Here is a 24296-nt window from a genome sequence, read left to right as displayed (position 1 = left end):
AAACAACAGACTCATCAACACCATTTGGTGTAAATTACTCTACCATTGACTTCTGTATAAAGTACACCTGTCTATAAAGTACACCTGTCTATAAAGGACACCTGTCTATAAAGAACAGACTCATCAACACCATTTTTTGTAAATTACTCTATCATTGGCCTCTGTATATAGTACACCTATCTATAAAGGACGCTTGTCTATGAAGGACACCTGTCTATAAAGGACAGACTCATCAACACCATTTGTTGTAAATTACTCTACTGTTGACCTCTGTATAAAGTACACCTGTCTATAAAGGACACCTGTCTATAAAGGATGCCTGTCTATAAAGGACGCTTGTCTATGAAGGACACCTGTCTATAAAGGGCACTTGTCTACAAAGAACGCCTGTTTATAAAGGACATCTGTCTATAAAGGACACCTGTCTATAAAGAACAGACTCATCAAAACCATTTGTTGTAAATTACTCTACTATTGACCTCTGTATAAAGTACACCTGTCTACAAAGGACACTTGTCAATAAAGGACACCTGTCTATAAAGGAAATCTGTCTATAAAGGACACCTGTCTATAAAGAACAGACTAATCAACAGCATTTTTTGTAAATTACTCTATCATTGGCCTCTGTATATAGTACACCTATCTATAAAGGACACCTATCTATAAAGGACACCTGTCTATAAAGGATAGACTCATCAACACCATTTGTTGTAAATTACTCTACTGTTGACCTCTGTATAAAGTACACCTGTCTATAAAGGACACCTGTCTATAAAGGATGCCTGTCTATAAAGGACGCTTGTCTATGAAGGACACCTGTCTATAAAGGGCACTTGTCTAAAAAGAACGCCTGTTTATAAAGGAAATCTGTCTATAAAGGACACCTGTCTATAAAGAACAACTCATCAACACCATTTGTTGTAAATTACTCTACTATTGACCTCTGTATAAAGTACACCTGTCTATAAAGGACACCTGTCTATAAAGAACGCCTCTGTATAAAGTAAACCTGTCTATAAAGGACACCTGTCTATAAAGAACGCCTGTGTATAAAGGACGCCTGTCTATAAAGGATATCTTCTAACAAATGTCCCTTTGATGTCCTTTATAAACAGGTATATAGAATGCAAAAGCTCGCAAATCTGTCATTCAGTTCCATAACCAAACAGTGCCTGGAAATTTAAGCTTATTATAACCATCCCCATGATTGTCCGACTTCCAACAATTATTCCCACTGGCTTTAGATTCTCTAGGTGGAATTAAAACCCAAGAAATTTGGATTATGTGTTTCTGTATGTGTTTACTCATTCACCTCTGAAGACACATTTAAGCTTTCATAAATCAAGGACTAGAACAGTTCATTATGAAATTTCAGGGGTGAATGAGTTTAAATAATTAATCAGAAACGTTTTATCTAAATGTATCTTGATCACCTTAATTGAAAATTTGATTAAATGTTTATCAAGATGGTACACTTAATATTTTATAGATGGGATGTATTATATTTAACTGTTATTTAAATGTTTGCATTGCATAATCTTCAATAACAGTTCTTCATCCTGTCAAATTATATTCCTTAATAAAATATACAAAGAAGTTATTTGCAAATATAAGCAACACAAGGATTTTGTTATTGAATGGTTTATTCTACGTACAATTGTACCTGTTTTGAGTTAAATCAACCATTAAGGTCTGATATTAAAATATTGATCTGTTTTGTATAAAATGTTTACCCATCCAATCCTAGACATACAATGTATAGATAATGGATTCTGATGTTATATAGCCTGATCTGGATTTGTATTGTATACAAAAATAAATGGGACTAAGGAACAGTTCCTTTATTATATATATTTTACACATATATATATATGTAATATTTATTTATCATGTACAGATACATCAATTTTGGTATCTATCTGATCAAAAACCTCCCCTATACATAGTGGAAATTAGATATCCTTGAGTATCAAAAATAAAACTTACAAATAGGACATGTCTGTTTCAAAAGAGAAACTGTAAATATCAAAAATGCTATTTTAATGTAAAAACTAGCTTTAAGGTTTTGGAATTGGCATTTATAGGTGTTGCATTGCAGTAGATGTGTACTTGTTATGGACAACTAATAAAAAGTTTTTAGCCTGCTTCTGCATAGAATCAATTTTAATAAAACTTCATAGATTTTATGATATATAATCATCGCTATAAAGCCTTTGGAGGATACATAGCTTAAGAAACTGTAAACACATGTAGAGTTTTGAGAAAAAGATGCATTTGACCTGTAAACTTCTTGAAAAATACCACATCCACCCTTACCAATTAGCAGCATATACTGCATTAATTTGCAGCATTTGCTGAAACCAAGCTGCTGTGTAGTGCTGGCAATCCTGGCATGACGCTGTAGGTCTTAAAGCTTGAATGCAGCTTGTGTCCATTACCATGCTTCATAAGAGCACATGCTGCAATCATGCTTATATATGGACCACCTGTTGATAATGACATGATATCATGTCCATTAGGTGTTGTTGAGAAATTGATAAACTACATTACATATGACATATGTCGAATTGTGTTGAAATGGATCATTTGGGACCCTAGAGAAGTGTCTAAGTAGGCAGATGGTCTTTATACAGAGGTGGCCGCTAAGGCAGGTTTCGCTGTAAATATCTGGTATGACCACTTTAAAGAAGGCACAATCCAGCACTCATCAGGCCTATTGGGCCTCTTCTAAAATTGTACACAGGCTTATTGGGCCTCTTCTGAAATTGTACAAAGGCCCATTTATATCACTTTAGAAAAAGGCATGCATATTCAGTACAATACACCAGATGTAAACATTGGATATTATTCTACGCAGATTGATTGCAAAAGGTACTCTAACTCCCGTCAGCTGATCATAACAGCGATGTATGGCATGCTTTTGTTGCTAGCCTTGAAAAGTGCCAAGAAAGCTAACAAATGACTCAACACTTCACCACCCTGTATCAGCTCGGCTGACAGACTGAACTATGTCATGTTTGATTTTAGTATTGAATGCTGCAGATATTTCGTTAATTGCAAATTTAAAGCACCTTCTACATAAAGGAAATGTGACTTTAATCTAGCCGATGGTGGATAAATTGTGAAATAAATCTGATAGTAAGGATTGGGGGATATTGATTTTGTACCCTGGCAGTATTTATCATTAGGCCGACTTCGATAAGGTGTTTGTCGGGACAGACGTTGGGTATGGCCGTCGTCGAACATATTGCAGATGACAGTGATGAAAGCTTTAGGGTCATTTTAGTACATTTCATTGCAGATGTTGATTCATATAGCAATGGTAATTTAATTTATTTCTTTTATGGCAGATATATATACACATATGAAATCTTGTGATACAAAGGTGTGTGGCAATATTTATTTTGTAAAAAATGTCTGCTAGCATTTTCTTTGACTCCAATGGGCTGTTTTTCAAATATTGTCAAGTTTTACTATAAAATTTGGCAGAATTGAAGTAATTAATAATATTGATGCCAAGAAATGTTGAAAAGAAAACAAAACCTTGAATAATTGAAGAAATTGGAAAGTTTGGTTTTGAGCAAAGTTTTGAGTAGTCTTTTAGTTTCAAAATCATGTGCCTACGCCTGGTTTTTGAGATATTTTTTAAGGACTATTGTATTATAAGGATTGTTTCCTATATCAATATATCTTTCCTTTTGAAAACATCACATGAAGTTTATGTACCGGTATTCAATTTAATTTAACAATAATGATAGTAATAGATAACTCAATTAAGGTTTACCCATTGCAAGCAATAAAATCACTAAAATTTACCGAAATGTTCACGTTTTGAGCAATATTCTTGAACTCAAGGAAACTCCTGGACTTAAAATCTACCAAAGAAAATCATTGCATTGTACTTCTTTAGTGGTTTTGTTGGGACCTTTGGGCCAACCTTCAAATATATAAGCAATGTCAACACATAAGGGGGCTCTTACTCAATTCAGGAACTTCTTTAAAGGGACATACATCTTGGAACTTGGGGACAACATTACCATAAAAAAGAGACCTGCTTTTTTAAAAGTATGACTGACATTGTCAATGTTGTGTATTGGCTTTTGAAGTGATATAAGGTCATATGAAAGTGTCCAAGACCTGAGGCTGAAATCTAGGTAGAATATTAAAATGACATTACCTGATGGAAGTTGGTCAATTAAACTGACCTTGTCACGTTCAGGTAAAAGTTGATATGGCCGTGGTTCAGGATGTCCTTTTTACCGTGGTAATTACTCGTCAGTAATACTGGCTATTAGTGTAATTCCCTATTGTAGAGGATATTAGCCCCAGTATATCGACCACAAACTTGTGTTGATCCGCGTCAATCAATTGGCCAACTTCAGTCAAGTTAAAAGCAAAATTTTGGTCAAATGGAACATATTGAATCTCACTCAGTGGGTGCTCATTTCACATGACTTTTCATATGAGGAAAACTGATACCATATAATTTGTAAAACAACTTTTGTATCATTAGATACCATCGCATTGGGAGCTAAATTTAGTAGGTTGTCATGATCAGGTCATTTTATTTAGGATTTAAGAAGACCAGATTTTTGAAGGATTTTTAGTAATAAGTCATTTAAGGGCATGCCAGGTTTTGGAGATGGCCAAAAGCCAGAGTACTTGGAGAAAAAAATACCATGCTACGATCTGTACTTGGGAAATCTCCACCCCATGTGGAATTAAAATTCAAAAGAGGAAGGCTATAAGAGGAATGTCAGAACACCATAGCCCCTTGGCCACCCGTACAGCCCCAAATCCACCCCTAAAGGTCACTGTTCACTCACAGTACATGTGTACCAAAGATATTTATTGACGGCACAATTTGGAAAGTCACATTTGATTGGTTTTATATGTGCTTGTAATTGTCACTGGTTGTTAGCGAATATTGATAAATTTGTTCAGGTTCCAAGAATTACACCACTAGACTTCAAAACCAAACATTGATTTAACTGTCCACTACAAGGAATACACTATAGTAGTTTTACTGTATGTAAATTTAATGTCACTTCAAGTTGACCTCACTGGATTCTTATCCTTATGAAAACAATTGTGCAAGACTGCTTATAATATTGATGAACATTAAAGAAGTCTTAAGTTTTGTTGATTTAACTTACTCTCATCTTGGTGTTTCCACAAATATCTCCTGATCTGAGCACAGTCAAGCCTGTCTATATATATACATGTATATATATAAATACGACACAGGGGACAAAAAAGTTACCTATTTATAGCCTAGTGGTCTTTATACATTGGCCAAATTCTGGTTAAACTGGCTACTTGGGACCCCAAGAAAGTGATAAGCAGGTGGTCTTTCTTCAAATGTAGGAATACAAGGACTTGGTTTAAGTAAGTGCATGTGCAACATCCCTGAGTGAAGGATATTAGTTTTGTAAAAACTATAGTAAAACAACAGCGTTATGGTATATAGGAATAGGGTTAATCCCTAAGGGAAAGATTGATAAAATTATGTAACTATATATATATATATGTATGCATATACAAATTTTAGAACATTTTCACTATGATCCAATAAATTAAATCACTGTGAGAAAATGTTGTTACCCAATGAAACAAGCATATATAATAAGTTGCCAAGTTTTCAGTACTTCTTTGAATCAAAAGTACAGTAAACCACTGAATCAGTCAGTCACCTGTTAGACCTATATTATAATTTTCCCACAATGACAGTGCTATTCTAGTCCTGTAATAGTTACCTAAGAATCTTTCAATTATAAGGAAGGGATTTTTCTCTATCACTGTTGACATTTGTAGTGTTGTGGTATTGATTTGGAGTGAAATACTGGGATGAAGTAATTATATGCGTCTGTATGGCGTCTCCATTTCAATCAATGCTTAACGTGCAAGTTTAAATGTTAACGAAGAAACAGATATTGATTTGAATCCAGTTCAGGTAATTATATAATAAATTCAAATTTTTTATTCTTTTTTTTTTCAACTTTTGGTTGGTGATTTTCTCATCATATTGAAAAATGACAATATGGGTTAAAACAAACAAAATAATGGTACTAGTATGTTATTTGTAATTTAGAATGATGACACCATGTGTTGTCAGTGAAAACTACCTAGACATTTACTTCAGGGTATAATTTTAAAACCATCCTTGAGGATCAAACACTGTACTGACCAAGTGTTTACATTTAATGTCAGATTATTCTAGCCAACTATTTACCCGCCTTGGCAATGTGATATAAAACTGACAGCTATTCGGCTGTAATAACACCATGAGTCTGATGGGTTTGGGTTGATTTTGTTTTACATTCCACATCCTGTTAACAACCAGCTAGGTCATTTAAGGACAGTTGTCAGGTTTAAATGGTGCAGGAAAGCCAGGCTACTGGAGAAAAACCATTGACCTATGATCAGTTTATGTCTGCCAAGTGTTCGTCTTGCGTTTCAAACTTACAACCCAGAGTTGAAGGGCTATATGTCAGATCATAGTATAAATCAACTGCTCATTCCTGCACTCAGTCACCACGGCCCCTGCACTTAGTCATCGCGGCCCCAGCATTCAGCAAAGTCAGCCCCCTGCATCGTCACCACTCGCGCAGCCCCCTGCACTCGGTCACTGCGGCTCCATGCATTTGGTCACAACAACCCCTGCTTTGACCACAAGCTTGATCTATAATTGGGGTTTCGTTATTTCTTTCCCCTTTTTCAATTATTGAAATTATCTTAGATTGAGTTCAGAACACTAAATAAGAACATAGTGACACATTTTAGACATGAATTTGCTGAGTACACCTGTCAGCTAATTTAGCTTACTTTCTAATTCTACAGATATATATCCTGTTGTTTGTTCCCTTGGGACAAAAGTCCTTCATCAATGACTGTCACGATTCCATTCTCTTTCCCTGATATGATTATAATATAAATGTACTTGTAATATAGCCAAATCAATTTTATGCTTGCTCTCTACTTAACAACCATTGAAGCTATGATGAGTATATATGTCAAATAGTGTGTAAATTGGTCATTTGGAACCATAACAAAGTGGTCATATACAGCAGGTGGTCTTTATACAGAGGTGCTTTCTAATGCAGGTTTGACTGTAATTTCCCCTGAATAGATTTTACATTTTTCAGTAGATTTCAGAGCTCTGCTGGTAATTTTTCAGTAGATTTCAGAGCTCTGCTGGTTATTTTTCTGAAGATTTCAGAGCTCTGCTGGTAATAGATATTTTTCAATATATTTTAAAGCTTTCCATGTTGCTATATAAAGGATGACATTAATACATTTGTTTTTGTCTATAGGAATTTTGGAGATACAGTAATATCACCTGCTCAGCGTACCCGCTGCTAGCTCTAGACTCGATAGGCCCGAGTGGGGAAACCAGTAAGTATTTGATAGTCCATTCTCCCCTGGTATTTCATAATGGACTGCTCCTGTTCTTGATGTAGAAGAGTCCAAATGTGTCTTCAGGGATGAATGAGTTAAGTGAAATATTTCTAATTTCATACGCTCTGTGGTCAAACTTAAGAGGTCAGTCACTTAACTGGATATAAGTTCAATAGAAATGGTATTAGTTAATGATGCGATATGACTTGTAGATTAGGAGACGATTTATTTGTGTACTCAGGTCACTTGGATTCAGTTTACATTAATACTGTCAAATCATGAAGCGTTTTACTGTGTTGGGCCCCTTTTTTTAAAAAGGTGAATCACAATTAACCAACAAATCCTAAATGATGAAATAATTTCATGTAACCCAAAATTCATGAAATTTCATGAAATAATTAACAAAACCTCATGTTTTTCAGAAGTGCTCTTTCCGCTTAATCATGATTTGTTATTTTCAGCCAGTTTTTGGCAATAATATTCACTGGTTTGCTCCAAATACAAATTATATAATTTACTAATCAAGTAATGATCAATTTCTTGAACAACTGAGCTCATGTGCATGATCAGATTATTTCACAGGATAATGAATTTCAATATTGATATCTGATAATCAATAAGTTTATATAGGATATATACAAATCTCTATCATTATTTTCTGATTTGTTAGATTTGAATTCTGCGCTGATGATATTGCTGGTATGCATGATGAAGATTGTCTGCAAAGCTCTCACTGGCATCTAAATAGACCATAAGATTTTATAGGATTATATATAGTTCAATGCTTAATTATAATTTTCTTATTTGTTAGATTGGAATTCTGCTCTGATGATAATCATCAATGGCGACCGAGACGAACACCTAGACATGTTAGAAGGCGGCGTGATGCGACAACTCTTAGATGAAAAGTGGGAACGATTTGCCAGGGTAAGTCTTTGTTACAGGGAGGGGAGACAACTCTGATTGTCTGGTGTATTACTTTAAATACACCCAAATGAATTTCATTGATAAAATGAACACCGATAGTGCAGAAAAAAATTACATTGATATTGAAACTCAGTGATTAAGGAACCATGTCTCACACTGAATTGCTATTTATATAGTATTAATGGCTTATAGAGTTTTTCATTTTATATGTGTACTTGAAAGAAAATTAAGTGTGAAGACATAATGTATTGATTATCAATTTCTAATATCCTGTGTATTACGTTTGATGATAAAGCAATTTCTATGATGTAGTTATATCTTCAGTGAGACTAAAAACATTTTTACCTTCGTAGAAATCTTTTATTTTGTTATGTGCACTCAACAGGTAATGACTCTCGTCAACACATTAGGGACATGTTTCCGTGTTAATCGTTATATTTAGCTGTCTTTAACTTTTAGATTAAACGTGTATTTTCCACACTGTCCTTAAGTTTCTTTAGACCATACCGTTCCCTATTGTAAATTGAAAGTAAGGCTTAATGATGAATGATTTTTTATTTTTTTTCGCAAACTATAAACTTTCCTGGTACATAAGGTTTTTTAAATTGCTCTAACTGGTATAATTCTGTACATGCACTCAGACACGTGATTATTACTATGTACTAATTACAGTATGTGCGCAGACTAACAATATACCAGAGAATCTGTACTAGTTGGTATTTACAATACATAACCTTGGCAGACAATTTCAATGTAGACAATATTGATTATTATATGATAATATACAAGGTCATGAATAATTTACCTACTTTCATGTATGAACTTTTTTAATGCCATTTTCATTATCTAATTTTTTTGAAAAATCAAAAGCTTTGTTGAATAAAAGACTATATGGTGTCAATCTTTATTGATTTTACATAGTAATTGCTGCTGTATCTTGATTAGTTCTTCATCTTCTACAGTTCATGAACATTCATGAACATTCATAAACTGTGCATGCTGCAACACAGTGTGTCACCATACCATGGTAAAGGAACAGTTGTAGTTCATGAATAAATCACGAATGTTCATGAATGGGCATAAATGTTCATGAATGGGCATAAGTTTTCATGGGATATTTAGTTCTTTCATCATTATTCATAATGCTTTTAAGTTCATGAATATTATTCAAACATTCATACGGTTTTGATGATTTTTCATGAATAGGAATGTTCATGAACATTATTAATTCATGAACTTGATTGATTTTATGGATGAAAACCTATGCTATAGTATTCATGAATGTTCATGAAATATTTTTTTTTCAAAATTATTCATGAAATTTTTAGATCATGAATCTCATGAAAATATTCAATAATTGAAAAATATTCATGAATTATATTCATGAACCTATTATTTTTCATATTAACCTTGAATCATACTGATGTATATATAGTTTTAAAATATATAAATAATTCTTCATTTTCTATTTACAGAGACGTTTTTTCCAGCGACTAGTCCTAGCCTTTGTCCATCTAGCTTTAATCAGTGGTGCAGTTTATACACGACCTTCCAAAGACTTCCTCGCTTACAATGAGCCAAAAGATGCTGTAAGTTCCTGTACCAATGAATTTTTAGGCGCCAAGATCATAGGAGATATAAGAAATCTGTCTAAACTAATCAAACTACAATTACAAACGATTAGTTATCTAATTCTTTATTGGCTAATCAAAAATCCAAACTAAACCAATCAAAGATGAAAATGTATAATTAACTTTTGTCTTTTTATGTTAGATTGATTTTGAAAGAAAGAAAAGACAATTTTGTGCACAAGCAATAACCTCTTATGATAAATACAGTATAATCAATTTCATTAAAATAAACAGGTGATTTGATAATTGATATGGCATACCTTGTAAGCAGACTATGGGGTGTATGTATAAGAGTTACAACATTCCCACTTAAGAGTTACTTCCCTTTGTTTGGCCAGGTTATTAACTGTTTCTGTGTGTGTTATAGGCCCGTTTTGTGTGTGAAATCCTCGTTATTCTCGGCTGTGTTATGATCCTGGCGATGGAAGTTGTGGAAATTGGTTCACAAGGAATCCTAGGCTTCTTAAAAAACTGTGTAAGTATATCTGAATATCATGTATCAAGATGTGTTATTATAACTAAATATATCTGAAATAAAATTTTAAAGCCCTATTCTTATTTATGTAATCTGCCTCCATGGCTAAGTATTAATGGCAGCTTCAAGAATCATTAACAAAGTGGGTAAAGTACAATTTATCTTCAATAACTCTCACCTTCTAGTGAAAAAACATATCAGAAAGGTATCAAAATACAACATCACAATTAATGGATGGTTGGACAAATCAAAGGTAAATCTTACTTGTCCACTTTATTTTGGTATCTAGAAACATTTTTTTACAGAATGACTTCAATTACACTTTGAAAAAAAAAATTAGGTCAGGTCTTTCAAGGTCTTTATTAAAAGTTTAAAAGGAGTCTTTACCGTTAGTCAGATGTCAAGGTCATTCCTGAAACTGAAATTCTTTGAATGCCTTAAACTATTGATTTTAATTTGTGTGTTTAAATTTATGTGTTGTAGAAATCCAATGTGGTAAATATCTCATGGGTTTTGGATTAAATGCTAGAGTATGTTTTGGTAGTTTTTTAGTTGATTTTGTTTGATCTTATTAAATTGCTAGTATTTATATGAGATTAGATATGAAGTATGGTGATGGTTATAGACATACATGTACTTGTTGCTTTTTAACTTGTTTAACGCAGATATGAAATGTACTTGAATAGGTTGAAACCCCAATATTTGATATGAAACTATTTGAACTATTTTTTGCCCCTGTCGTAAATTAAAGTGCATGGGAGTTTTTATGAACTAAGATAACTTAATTTCAGGTATCTTCAACCTGTCAGATATGTCATTTTGAAATGACATCAGAAGAAAAATTTGTATTGTTTCTGTTTCCAGCAACATGCTCCTGCACATACAAAGTTTATGACATTGTAATTTCAAAGTACATAATTCAGTGTGTGTAATTCTAATTCCAAAACCGTTCTCCTGCACCTACAAAGTTTATGTGTTGTGTAATTTCATGAATTTTGTGTAATAAAATCTCATTATGTTAATGAATTTTGTGTGATTTTCTTTTCAGCAACACGCTCCTGCCCAAACCATGTTTATGAATTTTGTGTGATTTTATTTTCAGCAACATGCTCCTGCCCAAACCATGTTTATGAATTTTGTGTGATTTTATTTTCAGCAACATGCTCCTGCCCAAACCATGTTTATGAATTTTGTGTGATTTTATTTTCAGCAACACGCTCCTGCCCAAACCATGTTTATGAATTTTGTGTGATTTTATTTTCAGCAACATGCTCCTGCCCAAACCATGTTTATGAATTTTGTGTGATTTTATTTTCAGCAACACGCTCCTGCCCAAGCCATGTTGATGAATTTTGTGTGATTTATTTTCAGCAACACGCTCTTGCCCTAACTTTAATGTTTTTGAATCTTCTGTGATTATATTTTCAAAAACAAGCTCCTGCCCAAACCATGTTGATGAGTTTTGTGTGATTTTATTTTCAGCAACACGATCCTGCCCGAGCCATGTTGATGAATTTTGTGTGATTTTATTTTCAGCAACATACTCTTGACCTAACTGTAATGTTTTTGAATCTTCTGTGATTATATTTTCAACAACACGCTCTTGCCCAAATAATGCTTATGAAATTTTGTGTGATTTTATTTTCAGCAACACGCTCCTGCCCAAACCATGTTTATGATATCATGTATCCTAATCCTCCTATGTATTCCTGTGCGGTTCACGAAGCAGGAGATGGCGGAGGACATTCTACTCATCATAGCCGTCCCTGGTTCCTGGTTCTTCCTACTCTTCTTTGCCAGGTAAGTGATTATCTCCCCTGTCACATCAGGTCTGGGTAGTAGATTTTATACAGTCAACCAACTTTCTTTCGCATGTAATTTATATTTGTGATCAGGTAAATTCACAAATGTTTATCTCCTTGAATTTCCTTCGTTATATTGAAAGCAATTACAATTCAATAATGTTAATTATCTGCTGAAGTTAAGTTAAATCGCACAATTTAGTAGCCACAAAAATTAATCATCATGAACTTGATTTAAAACAGAAATCATACAGTTTAGTAGCCATGAAAGTTAATCATTGTGAACTTGATTTAAAACTGAAATCATACAATTTAGTAGCCATGAAAGAAAGACTATTGACAGTATCTGGAAACTACAGTATGGTGGTCAAAAACAAAGGTGCCGGTTTTACTGTATATGTTTCAAAATCTTTTATATTTTAGTTATACAATAACACATTATCTATAGGGTAAAAATCCGGAAATGACTGAATTGTTTATTAATATTTGCATGAGTGAAAAAAATCCATGGATATGTTAACTTCAAGTTACATGTAGATTAAATGTAAATTTTCATTGTTCTATTGAAATATGTATATTAAAATTATAAGACTCGATCAGAACAAGCTTGTTATTTGTTGTGCTTTCAGGGGCTATCTTATAACAGGACCAATGATCGTGATGACGTATAAGATGATTGCGTCAGATTTCGTCCGATTTGGGTCTATTTATACGATATTCATTATCCAATTCTCAATAGGTATAGTGCTGGTTTATTCAGGAGTTACTCCCCCTTACACAAAACTAAAATGTCAATATTTAACCCTTTCTGCCATTAATACACACGAGGGACTTACAATTAACTCTATGCATTCATTATCAAACTTGTCTTAAAAAGTTATTTTATTGCCTACATCGCTGTTTCAACAGACATGATTTGATTACTTTTAACCTTTTTTTCTTTATTATTTAATGAAATTACTTAAAGATATAGGCATTTTTATACATACACAAATATCAATTTTTATGAAAAATTTAATCCTATTACAAAATTCAGAGGAGTATGAATTATTTTTGAGAATATTTGATTATTTTAGATACTATATAGATATATCACTATTGGAAGATTGAAACATTCTACTTTTTATTTTTGAAATTGAAAAATATGATGAAGGCAGTTCATGTATATGTCTTCATAAATTGGCATTTGTTTGTTATATATACATATTAATTTGTTCTTACAACTATTGTGTTTGAAAACCAATCAAATAATTTAATATATAATCATATACTTAATTTGTTCATTGGGGTATACAGTCAAAACTGTCTGTAAAGACCACCCAAAAAAATTACCCTATTGCCAAGTGGTCAATACACTGTATAGTTGTTCAATTTCTTGGAAGTAAAATTTTGCGATTAACTGTTTTGGACTTATTCGCGGGGGTTTATTTTTGCGAATTATCATTCTAGCCTTTCAAATCCCATTCTTTTGGTAGGCTATTATATGTGAAACAATGATTTGATAAATTTTGCTTGGTATTAAATTTCATGATTTTGAATGGACCTGCAAAATCTAAACTCCTCGAATAATAGCAACTGTACAGTTCACTGGTCAAATTGTGTTATGAATGACCATTTTGGTCAATAAAGCAGGATTTGCTGTATATGACACTTCCCTCACAATTCATATGTTGGTGATTGGCTCAGTAAGATTCTTTGTTCCATTTAACTTCCTTAACAACGGTTCATACTGTGTTGACATTATCATATAAAGGTACTCAAAGTAAATTCCTCCTGGAAATTGAAATAAAAATGAGAAGTTCAAGAAATGATGAAATGCTAAATGCTAACCTACAGATAATAATTATGATAGATTTGAATGTATTTTGTCAATTAAATTTGATGCATATCATCATAAAGATATTTCATAGTTTGAATTACAAAATCAGGCATCAAATGATTGTTCGTTATTGCATATTCCCACCAGATTATTTTGCTGTTTGAACTTTGTACAAGTATTGCTGAAATTCACCACACATGCCATAATTCCACTTGCTAGAATTTCAATATCTGAATTGCATATGATGATTATAAATATTTAGTCTGCATGACACCAAAATAAAAAAAAAAATAAAAAAATGCATATTATGTTATAAATTTCACAAATTCATGTGTAAGTATGAATCATTGATTATTAATGACATGGACTATTTCCACTAATGATGACATGTGAATGTTCACCTTTTACCTTTGACCCCATGTGTTGGTTAACCTTTCTGCACTAACATCACCTGCCCCCTTTTCCTCTTTATCCCCTACAGGAGTGTCAAACTAACTGGTCCCTTCGTCACCATGATCTACAAAATGTGTGTGGGCGACCTCGTACGATTTGGGGCCATATATACAATATTTCTGTTAGCATTTTGTCAAGGTAAGTCAGGTGAAGCTTTTGACTCTTTCACCCCTGAAGATACATTTAGGCTCTTCTAAATCAAAGACTAGACCAGTCCATTATGAAATTTCAGGGCTGAATTGAGTAAGATTGAATAATATATATTTTTTTCTAAGTGTTCATAACAATGTAAAGACTATCAAAGAGGTTATTAAAATTCAAAATTTTGAAAATAATCTTTGGTAGTCTTTTTATTAGTTAAGTTATTTTTCACACAAATGTATCTTTAAAACATAAGACAGAATTTTTAGGCCCCCACCCCCTTTCATGAAAGTGGAGGGGTGGGGGGGCGTATATGTATAATGTTACCTTCATCTGTACCATCTTACATTTATATAGGGAGATGGGGCATTAATGTCTGTAAACATTTTCAAAAAATATTTGAGATTTTTTAAGTCAATTCAAACAACATTACACTGTTTTCATAATAGATCAGAGCCTATAGAACCTGATAACACCTTAACTTAAGACTTTCTTGCTCCAGTGATATTTCCATGTCTATGGTTATGTGAAGGTTCTGTTTGTGCATTTTTATCTTGAGATAAAGAGATAGAGGATAAAGCACATATCATTGTATAAAGAACAAATTACCAATTTTAACATTCTTCATAAGAATAGATGGATTAGGACTTCCGTGATCGTAATCTAAACCATGAACATCGTACTCATGTTACTGAAATAATTAGTAAAACCTATGGTGAAAATCTAGACAACTGGAAGAATATTTAGGTACTCAGGTGAAAACCTCTGGCTATATAGATGACAAGAAAAACGTCTGACACCATGATTAGGGTGGCTTAAAGTGTTCTCATTTAAGATTTAAAGGGTAGTGGGTACAGTTTAAAATTGGGAGGAAATGATGCACAATAAAGGTAAAAAAATATAAAGTCATTTGTTATTAGATGGAAAATACATTGAAAACATTTTTTCACTTTGGAAAACAGAAGAATGTTACCATAAGATATATAAACACAATGTCTTTTTCTTTCGCTTTTTCTGTTAATTGACAATTAATTTTCATCATTAAATTTTAATTTCATATTTGTCATATTTACCCTTTTGATTTCTATTTTAGCTTTCTACTTCCTGTTCCAAGGAGCCACAGACAGTCAGGGTTTCAATAACCTTGGGGACACCATTATGACCTTATTCCAGATGACCTTGGGAGAGTTTAAGGTATACACACTACGAATTATAAAGTACATCATACACAAAATCAGATAAAAATTACTTCAATTTATATAATAGCTCATATACATGGTTTATCACGTCCTTATCCACCACGATTATATTACATTTTCATCAGCATGATATTAAGTCAACACACAATTATTTTAATTTTTTGAAGCTTAATTATTGAAATTGAATTTCCTTTTACTGTAAATGTTCAAGCTTATAAATATTTAGTGGTAAGAACTTATATGATTACCATTCACAGATTTTGTATTTTGTGAGTTAATAGCAAGAGAAATCTATTTCAGATCTGTATATCATATACCCATCATATATAGGTTATCCTGTAAACAAAATACATTTATCAGATTATTTTGAAAGCTTTTATGATCAGATACATATGTGAGCTATATAAAGTTTGTTTTATAGTGAATTAATACTATGGATTTTATTTCTTGTAATAATTTATAATGTATTGGATCAAATTACAGGAATATTAAAAAAATTATTGCTCATAACATATCACCATAGGGAATGGTGACACCATTCAAAGGGCACCATATATATATATATATATATAAATTTAAATGGCTGTATAAATGTACATAATTAACTCATATTTAATGCTGGTATATTTTTTTTTTAATTTGTGTTGGCTAGTTGACAAACATTTTATGTCTAGGTACATTATTATCATGTTCTGAGTCACACAACGTCTTACATCAAGATCATACTCAGAATAGTCATTTGTGTTTTATGGAAAGATGGATTAATTGAAGTGTACTGTTTCCTGAGCAATATAAATATCATATTTAGGAAATACACTTTTGTTCATTATCAAGAGTGTAAGTTTATATTTTATGAAGGGGGAAAAAAGATAAGTGAATATTAAAGGTAAAAGTGAAAATAAATTATATTTATACAAAAAAAATTTCAAGATGGTTACATAAACATTAAAATTAAAGTTATATCTGCTATATAACTTGGTGAAAATTTTGACACATTATTAGTTGTTCAGTACTCTATCAAAAACCAACAGATTTGATGAATTAAGCTGTGAAAACCATTTAAATGGATGCAGACAAGCATGTTTGATGCCTTATAAACATTAGTTACAACACAGAAGTTAATTATGCACTGTGAAATTATTGGGCTTTGTTATGCCTTAATATGTTTAGATGGATACATACTTGCAGAAATCACTTTAAAATTACCATTTACACTACAAAACAATGAAATGAAATGGAATGTATCATAATACATGTACTCATAGCATTGCACTGTACATGTAAATATAATGATTTCGGCAGTATTGCCAAGAATCATTTTCAGCTTTTATTTGTATTTGTAAAATTAAAACCTACACATTGTAAGTATTGTAATTTTTCAAAGGTTAGTAATTTTTAGTGGTAAATAAAATATCAAAAGCTCATCTTGATTCTTGAGTATGAAAATTACAGCAGATATGATTTAATTGTGTAGAAAATCATCATTTTATATACATTAATTTGATAAGAACTGAGTTATCTAAAGTACTTAATATAATTGTAGAACCATTTAGTACCCTATATTTAGATATTACATGTAACCCCTACCCTTATTATAGAAAAAATATATATACTTTATGTAACATATTAACCTACATTTAACTTTCTGATGTATGTATATTTTATGTACCAGTAAATGAAAATAAACACCTTTGTTTTCATCCACTAACCAAAATGTATTTTAGATTTCCCTAGCTTACCCCGCACATTACAATTACAATTCACCAATTTCCTTCACCGCTAATTATAACCAAATGTTAATTAACCTTTATTTCAGTGATGTCAGAATTTGTTTTGTGCTGTCTGAGATAATGTTTATGTGCTCGTGTCATATGTACATGTTTTTGAATGAACCATTTCTTTTGACATGCATGCTATAAATAGCTAAGCAGGCGAGCAGCATCCCAGGTACCCACAAACACCTTTGTTTACTTTTTGTGACTGACGTGTGTAAAACTGTGTTAGAACTCTTCAATGTTTCTACCTAGAAATTTTAGAAAATTTTCTTATTTGTTTGAAATCTTAGTTTTTCTACCATTAAAATGTATCTTATTTGTTAAAAATCTTAGTGTTTCTACCATATTAGAAAATGAGTCTCACTTGTTTGAAATCTTAGTGTTTCTACCATATTGGAAATTCTTTTTTTATTTGTCAAAAAAATTCAGCATTCCTTCCTTATGATTAATGAATTATTCATTTCTAGGAATTGTTTTCCATGCAATGACATATGGCTACAATTTCTTAAATCATGTTATTTATTTTGATCGATTTTTTTTTTGTGAAAATATATAATCAAGATAGGAAATATTTATTTCTCCACATATGAAACTTCCGGGTCTGGTCAAAATTGGTTTTGGATGTTTTCAATTGAGAGCAAGTTTGCATTTCAGCACAGCATTGGGAAGGGTACTTACCATTGGATTATCTATTGTTCGATATCAGCTGTTAAAACTTCGTTAAGAATATAATTTGTAAGCCTATACATATGCAATTGCTAGGTATAGAAATAGTTATATACCATATGAAGATTTGAATCTTATCCATTTAATGTTAATTTTCATCCATCTGGAATTGTTGTTCAATTCAACAAGTGACGGTCACAATTTGATTGAGTTCTTTCTACACAAAAATCCTACAAAGATAACTATGCAGTTATTATCTGTACACAGTTAACATTACTAAATATTTGGAATAGTTTCACAACAGCTTTAGTATTAAGTGATCTGTAAAAATTACAGACATAATTATTCAAAACTTTAATGAAATTTTGATAATTTTGATTTTTATAAAGTTTGCACCAATGTCATTTCTACAGGCACTGTTTCTATCCATTCAGAAGTTGTACATAGTGTTTTGGTGTTGTTGGGTAATTTCTCTATCTAGAAAGAAACCCTTTGACTGCTCAACTTAAGAATGCTTTTGATTGTGACTCATTTTCAGATGTTGTGTTTCTATTTCATCTCGATCTACATGTATATGTGTCAATGATCTGGGGTTCAATACGATGCAAAATTCAATATCAAATCCGTCCCCAAACCTACAGCCCCATTCAAGCTTTTTTGATTGCAATATTGCAATTTCTAAGAAAAAATATGTGGAATTCCATTGCTTTACTCTATCAAGTGACATCTGTAAATGGCTGTATACTTTTAGATGTCATTTGACCTTTGAACTTCCGACCTCTTTACTTTTATGTTAGTTCAGATCTCTCTTATCTCAATGTTTGGTGTTACTGATATGCTATTTTAAAATCATCTCTGGATATTGTTTAGAAGAAAGAAATATATATTTATTATTCATAATACATCTGTATATTAATTGAATTTGTGTTTCTCTCTAATAATGCAGAAATGACAAATTGTCCTATTATTTTGTTTTACTTTACATGCATTAAAAAAATTTTATCATTGTAAATGAAAATAAACCAATAAGGTATTCTCAAAGCAGAGAAATTTCATAAGTCAAACTTCGTTTTCAGTCAAATTTTGTGAATAATGGAGTCTTAACGGCAGACATTTACATATTTTAAATTATTCATTGTGTTGTAGCCTATTGAATCAATATATGAGACAATGCATCCATACAAACGTGTACATACCATGTTATGTAAATCATCATTTGTACAGCCATGTAAGAATCAGTATTAAGACAGAATTTCTAATCAATAAATTCCTGCAGTTAAACTGGGTCTAAAACATCTTATTTTGCCTATTACATTGATCCTTTTGAATTAACATCTGTACTACAGTCCTTTGAGTCCACGTTTATCTCATACCCCAATACATTTCCCCTGTAAGGTTATAATTAGGCTACCCAATATAACTAACACTATTAGAGTAGATTTCTATATTAGTGGTCATGTATTGCACATCTTACTTATTATATCCATGCAAACTTTATTAAGTTCCATAGTCAAACGTCTTTAGACCTTTCCGAGTCAGAAGCCTGTGTACCTAGCTCTAACCCTCGAAGTGATCTACAAGTATTAACAAGACTTTAAAAACATACTGACTGAGTTTCTGAGTCAAGTCCCTGTGTACATCAATTCATAATAACACAATCCCAAACCTTCACTACGTAAGCCTTGCAAAGTCGAGTCAAGTTCCTATGTACTTAAATCTGTAATCCTTGTTGTTCCAGTACCAAGACTTTAACAATACTAAGTACGCCTGGCTGACAAAGATGGTGTTCGCAGTATTTATGATCCTTGTGCCGATCCTACTGCTGAACATGTTGATCGCCATGATGGGTAATACGTACCAGATGGTCATCCAAAAGTCGGAGAAGGAATGGCGGAAACAGGTAGAGTATAATGTAGCTCTCATATCTGATGAGAAATAAGTACCAGTGTTATTAAATTGAACCCTGTTTTACGAACATTTCATTCCTTAAAAATAATTCCTTCTTTCATTTCTTCATAAAAATTATTACAGATTTTATCTATATTCATTTATCCATCGTTTGCATATCCCAAAATAGGGAATGCGAATGAACAGCCTAACTTATTTGAAAAATTATAATTGAAACTTTTGTAGTGTTTGTAATGCAAGGTCACAATCAATTCTTTTTCTTTGGGCTTGTAATGCACTTTGCTATAAACCCATTAATTTATGCGACAACTTTATTTCGCGGAACTTGCAATTTAGACGCAAATTATTCTTGTTCGATATGTTGATTGGCCGTACATTGAACTGTTGCAGTAACTAGTTAGATCCTTTGTTTCAGTGGGCCAAAATTGTTGTTGTCCTGGAAAGAAGTTTCTCCAAGAAACAACTACTTCAGTTCCAAAAGGAGTACTCGGCTCGTCTGACTGGCCGACCTGTGGCAGAGTTAGCGGCCTACACAGGAAAAGACGAGGAGGACAGAAGAGCTCTTGTTGTGATAAAGAGCTCCAATAAAACCATCGCCAGACGCAGGAAGGCTGCTGTCACAGCTTGGAAGGTGCGAAGTTTATATCTAACAGTTCATCATTATATGCATGAAAAAATAAGTTGCTTACAGTGGTCAATTATGCAATTTCGTTAAATATCTACATTTCGCTTAACTAAATTATAAGATTGAAAGATTCAAGTTAAACTCAGTTTTTATGCTATTAGCGGGATAGAGGGAGAGGTTTAAGGATGTTTGACCAACAAACATTTTCTATAATGACCATCCAAGAGACACAGAAATAGCTAAGGTAAATTTATATACAGAGGTCAAATTGTGTGGAAACGGGACCCCAGGAAAGCAGGTGCTTTTTTATACAGAGTTGGTCATTTTCATACAAGTTTAAATTCAAAGACAAATATCTTTTTCATATAACATGATGTCAGAATTTAAAAAAATATTTCTATGTTATTTTGATACAGAAAGCGGGGAAGGAAGTGATGAAACAGATGAAACGACACAAGAAACTAGGTATCACTGGACCTCTTCAACTCACAGAGGTTCATCGTAAACATCGCATCTCACGGCGAGGATCACACGATTCGAGCGATGACAATGACGATGATAAAGGTCACATGTTCTCTAACATGTTACAGCAGCTGGCCTGGGAACAGGATATAGATTTGACGAAGGGTCAGACATTGATGCCCGACCCCGAACTTATAGACAAAGTGGCGTCCTCGCCGGAACATCAAATACATTTCCCGCAAAATCACACGCCGATCGCAAACGGCCGTCCTCGGAATCATACTAAATATGTGAAAACTCCTGCTGGAACTCCAAAGCAAAGTCCCAAATCATCCAACAGGAAGTTTGCCTACAATCGTGTTTCTCCGTTAATCGCCCAGGCGATGGCGCCACCGACGGATGATTCAGAAAGTGATATGGATGTGTCAAAAGCACCTGTCCCTAAAAAGAGGGACCACTCTAAGGAGTTGTCAAAACAGTTTAGTCAAATGAGTATAACACAAATATCTGTACATGATAAAAGTGAGGATGTACATTTTAGAGGTTCCAAGCCACCATCTAAACCACACAAACTATCATGGGATGTGCCAAAATTTGAGAAAAGCCTCAAAACTGACGATGAAAGTGCGAGCCAAGACGGTTCAGTTGGGACAAAGAGTACAGGCTCTGCTTCTTCGACTACTAGAGTGAAAGTGAAGGAGCATAAGTCGCCTGGGTCAAGGGTCTCTCGTAGCAAGTCTGAGTCATCAAGGACACCGCGGGATAGAATTCGGGAAATGGAAGCACATTCGCATAAAAAATCTAAAAATGATAAATCTGTAGAAAAAACTATATCTCGGTCATCATCTACTACATCTCTATTGAATCTCTCAGACTGTAAGGAAAGTGAACTATGATGTGATTTAGAACCTAGTTCACTGTATTTATGTATTGTGATGAGTGAGAAAGCTGTATGGTAAGGTCAATGGAATCTAAAGCATTGGGAAAGTTGAGTAAGCTCTAGTGAATTTTGAACGGTAGTAAGCTTCTGAGAGGTATAGTAATTTTATATGTTGAATGTTGGAAAGTGGAGATTAAAGTGTAGTTAATGTATTTAATGTTTTAATGAAATATATTTGTTATTTATGTAAAACTGCTGAAGTTCCGAGTGGGAAAAGAAGAAGGAAGAAAGGGTATTTCAACTTCTTTCAAAGAAATCCAAAATATATAATATTTTAAGTAGATCCCTAAAATAATTTTGAGATATAAACCAGATTAATATGTATTGTTGCTAAATTACAGAAAGCCAAAGATTTTATGTTTTAAAAGTTTGCTTTTGTTTTGTTGTACCTATTTGTATGTATGTTTGTATGTATGAACATTGAGAAAGGTGTTAAACTGAATTGCATTTAACTTGGCAAAAAGAACAAAATCAGGGTTTCTCTGTCTCTAGTAAGCTGTAAATTAAAGCACACTGTTTTAATTATAGCGGGCTTCATATATAGCTTACAAAATGTCGGTCAAATATTCAAACAATTATTGTGTCAAATTAAGTTTCATATCATTTATATGTATCTTTGTATTTCTCATGCATCAACATCATCATCATCATCATCATCATTATCATCAATAATATAGTGCTACATGATGGTCAAATTATATCAGGTGATGGAAAAGCTAGCTTTAGTAACCGTTACTGAATTTTCTTTAAAGATTATAAGGTTTAAGTAGATAATTGCATCATTTGTATTGTCTTGATTAGTTTCATTGTTAATCCAATCCACTCATAAAACAAACCATGATTATAATCTTATCTTCATTAATATCTATTTAATAATAATTATTGGTAATTGTTACGAATATTTTATGTTATTAAAGTAAAGCAATCCATCTTAAACAATCATAGATAGCTATGAACCTATGTTGTGTGTCGTTGTCTCATATCGTGGGGTCATCTTAACACTTGTTGATTAAACACGCGTACATTCTAGAACTTTTGTAATAAGTGTTTTGAAATTATTCTTTGCTGTAATATCTTTTATTTTTTGTGTTTTCTGTTTATTTCACTCTAACTAACTCACCCCTTCAATTCCATTTTGAACTGATCTAACATAGGAATTAAAAGGAGTTCGAAAGTGTGGAAAGGGTTGAACAAGTTATTTTTCAATCTTTGTCCCGTTGTGAAAGGTTTAACATCTATCTATGTAGATAACCGATGACCCATAATTACTGTATAGCTTGTTATTTACATGGGTCTTTATTTTTGTAATTTTGAATAGAACGGAAAACATGAAATTCAACTGATTTGAGTAAAGCGATATATATATTATTGATCCATTTCTCAAAACTGTGCGGGTCAAATTTTTGCTGTAATATCAATGTGCCTCGAAATCAAGAAAATATCATCCCTGCGAAAATATCCAGGTGTACATTACTATTTATAATTTGTACGTATGCTATATTACAAAAATATTTTCTGAATGAATTATGTGTGCCAAAGAGTTCTTTGAAATATTATGATATCCCTTAGCTATATATGCCTTATTTCTAACTCTTCTATCTGTAGGGAAAGAGCTTATATATGATCATTCATAATTGATGAGAAACTTTTATGAGGTCTAAACTAGTATCGATGTCTTTGAATCCGTTCACTGCATCTAATTAAAATCAACAATTCTGATGGATAAAAAACTGTCTAAAATTATATATTTTGTAAGTTTTTAATACTACAAAAGCATTTAATGAAAATATTTAATAAACAGATTACAAAAACTGCTTTTATAATGTATATGTACCATGAAATATCACCTTTCATATCATATTTTATCTAGATCTTTTTTCCTTATGGTGAAAAACAAAAAAGTAAAAGTTACTTGAGTCAAGAAAACTGGAATAATATTCAGTTTAAGCTTTGATCGAGACCAAAAATACTAAATTCGCTTTAAGCAAGGCCTTAATCTAGTAGCTCGAAAAACTGTAGTCTGACGGTTTTGCGCTATTGTTAGGTTTTTCCACAACATATTTACATATTATTTT

At 32.5% G+C, this 24296-nt stretch overlaps 1 protein-coding gene across 6 annotated transcripts in view; it reads left to right on the top strand.

The window, feature by feature from the left end:
• The window catches only part of LOC138335961 (transient receptor potential cation channel subfamily V member 5-like), a 59366-nt gene extending 35415 nt beyond the window's left edge, over positions 1 to 23951 (top strand). For 3 of the 6 annotated variants that reach the window (XM_069285176.1, XM_069285178.1, XM_069285179.1), the window contains exons 7-17: positions 7314 to 7395; positions 8210 to 8325; positions 9801 to 9914; positions 10324 to 10431; positions 12080 to 12231; positions 14534 to 14643; positions 15740 to 15840; positions 17769 to 17792; positions 20025 to 20186; positions 20610 to 20825; positions 21236 to 23951. In XM_069285176.1, coding sequence (XP_069141277.1) covers positions 7314 to 7395; positions 8210 to 8325; positions 9801 to 9914; positions 10324 to 10431; positions 12080 to 12231; positions 14534 to 14643; positions 15740 to 15840; positions 17769 to 17792; positions 20025 to 20186; positions 20610 to 20825; positions 21236 to 22177 — 2127 coding nt within the window. In that variant the 3' untranslated portion in view covers positions 22178 to 23951. Of the gene's footprint in view, positions 1 to 7313; positions 7396 to 8209; positions 8326 to 9800; positions 9915 to 10323; positions 10432 to 12079; positions 12232 to 12862; positions 12973 to 14533; positions 14644 to 15739; positions 15841 to 17768; positions 17793 to 20024; positions 20187 to 20609; positions 20826 to 21235 lie in introns of all 6 variants that reach the window. The other 3 variants (XM_069285180.1, XM_069285181.1, XM_069285182.1) reach the window with 3 other exon arrangements.
• Positions 23952 to 24296: the final 345 nt, after the last annotated feature.

The sequence above is a fragment of the Argopecten irradians genome, chromosome 12 (genome assembly GCF_041381155.1).
Source record: "Argopecten irradians isolate NY chromosome 12, Ai_NY, whole genome shotgun sequence".
Taxonomy (NCBI): domain Eukaryota; kingdom Metazoa; phylum Mollusca; class Bivalvia; order Pectinida; family Pectinidae; genus Argopecten; species Argopecten irradians.
Note: the sequence above shows the minus strand (reverse complement) of the source record. Positions and strands in the feature narration are given on the sequence as shown.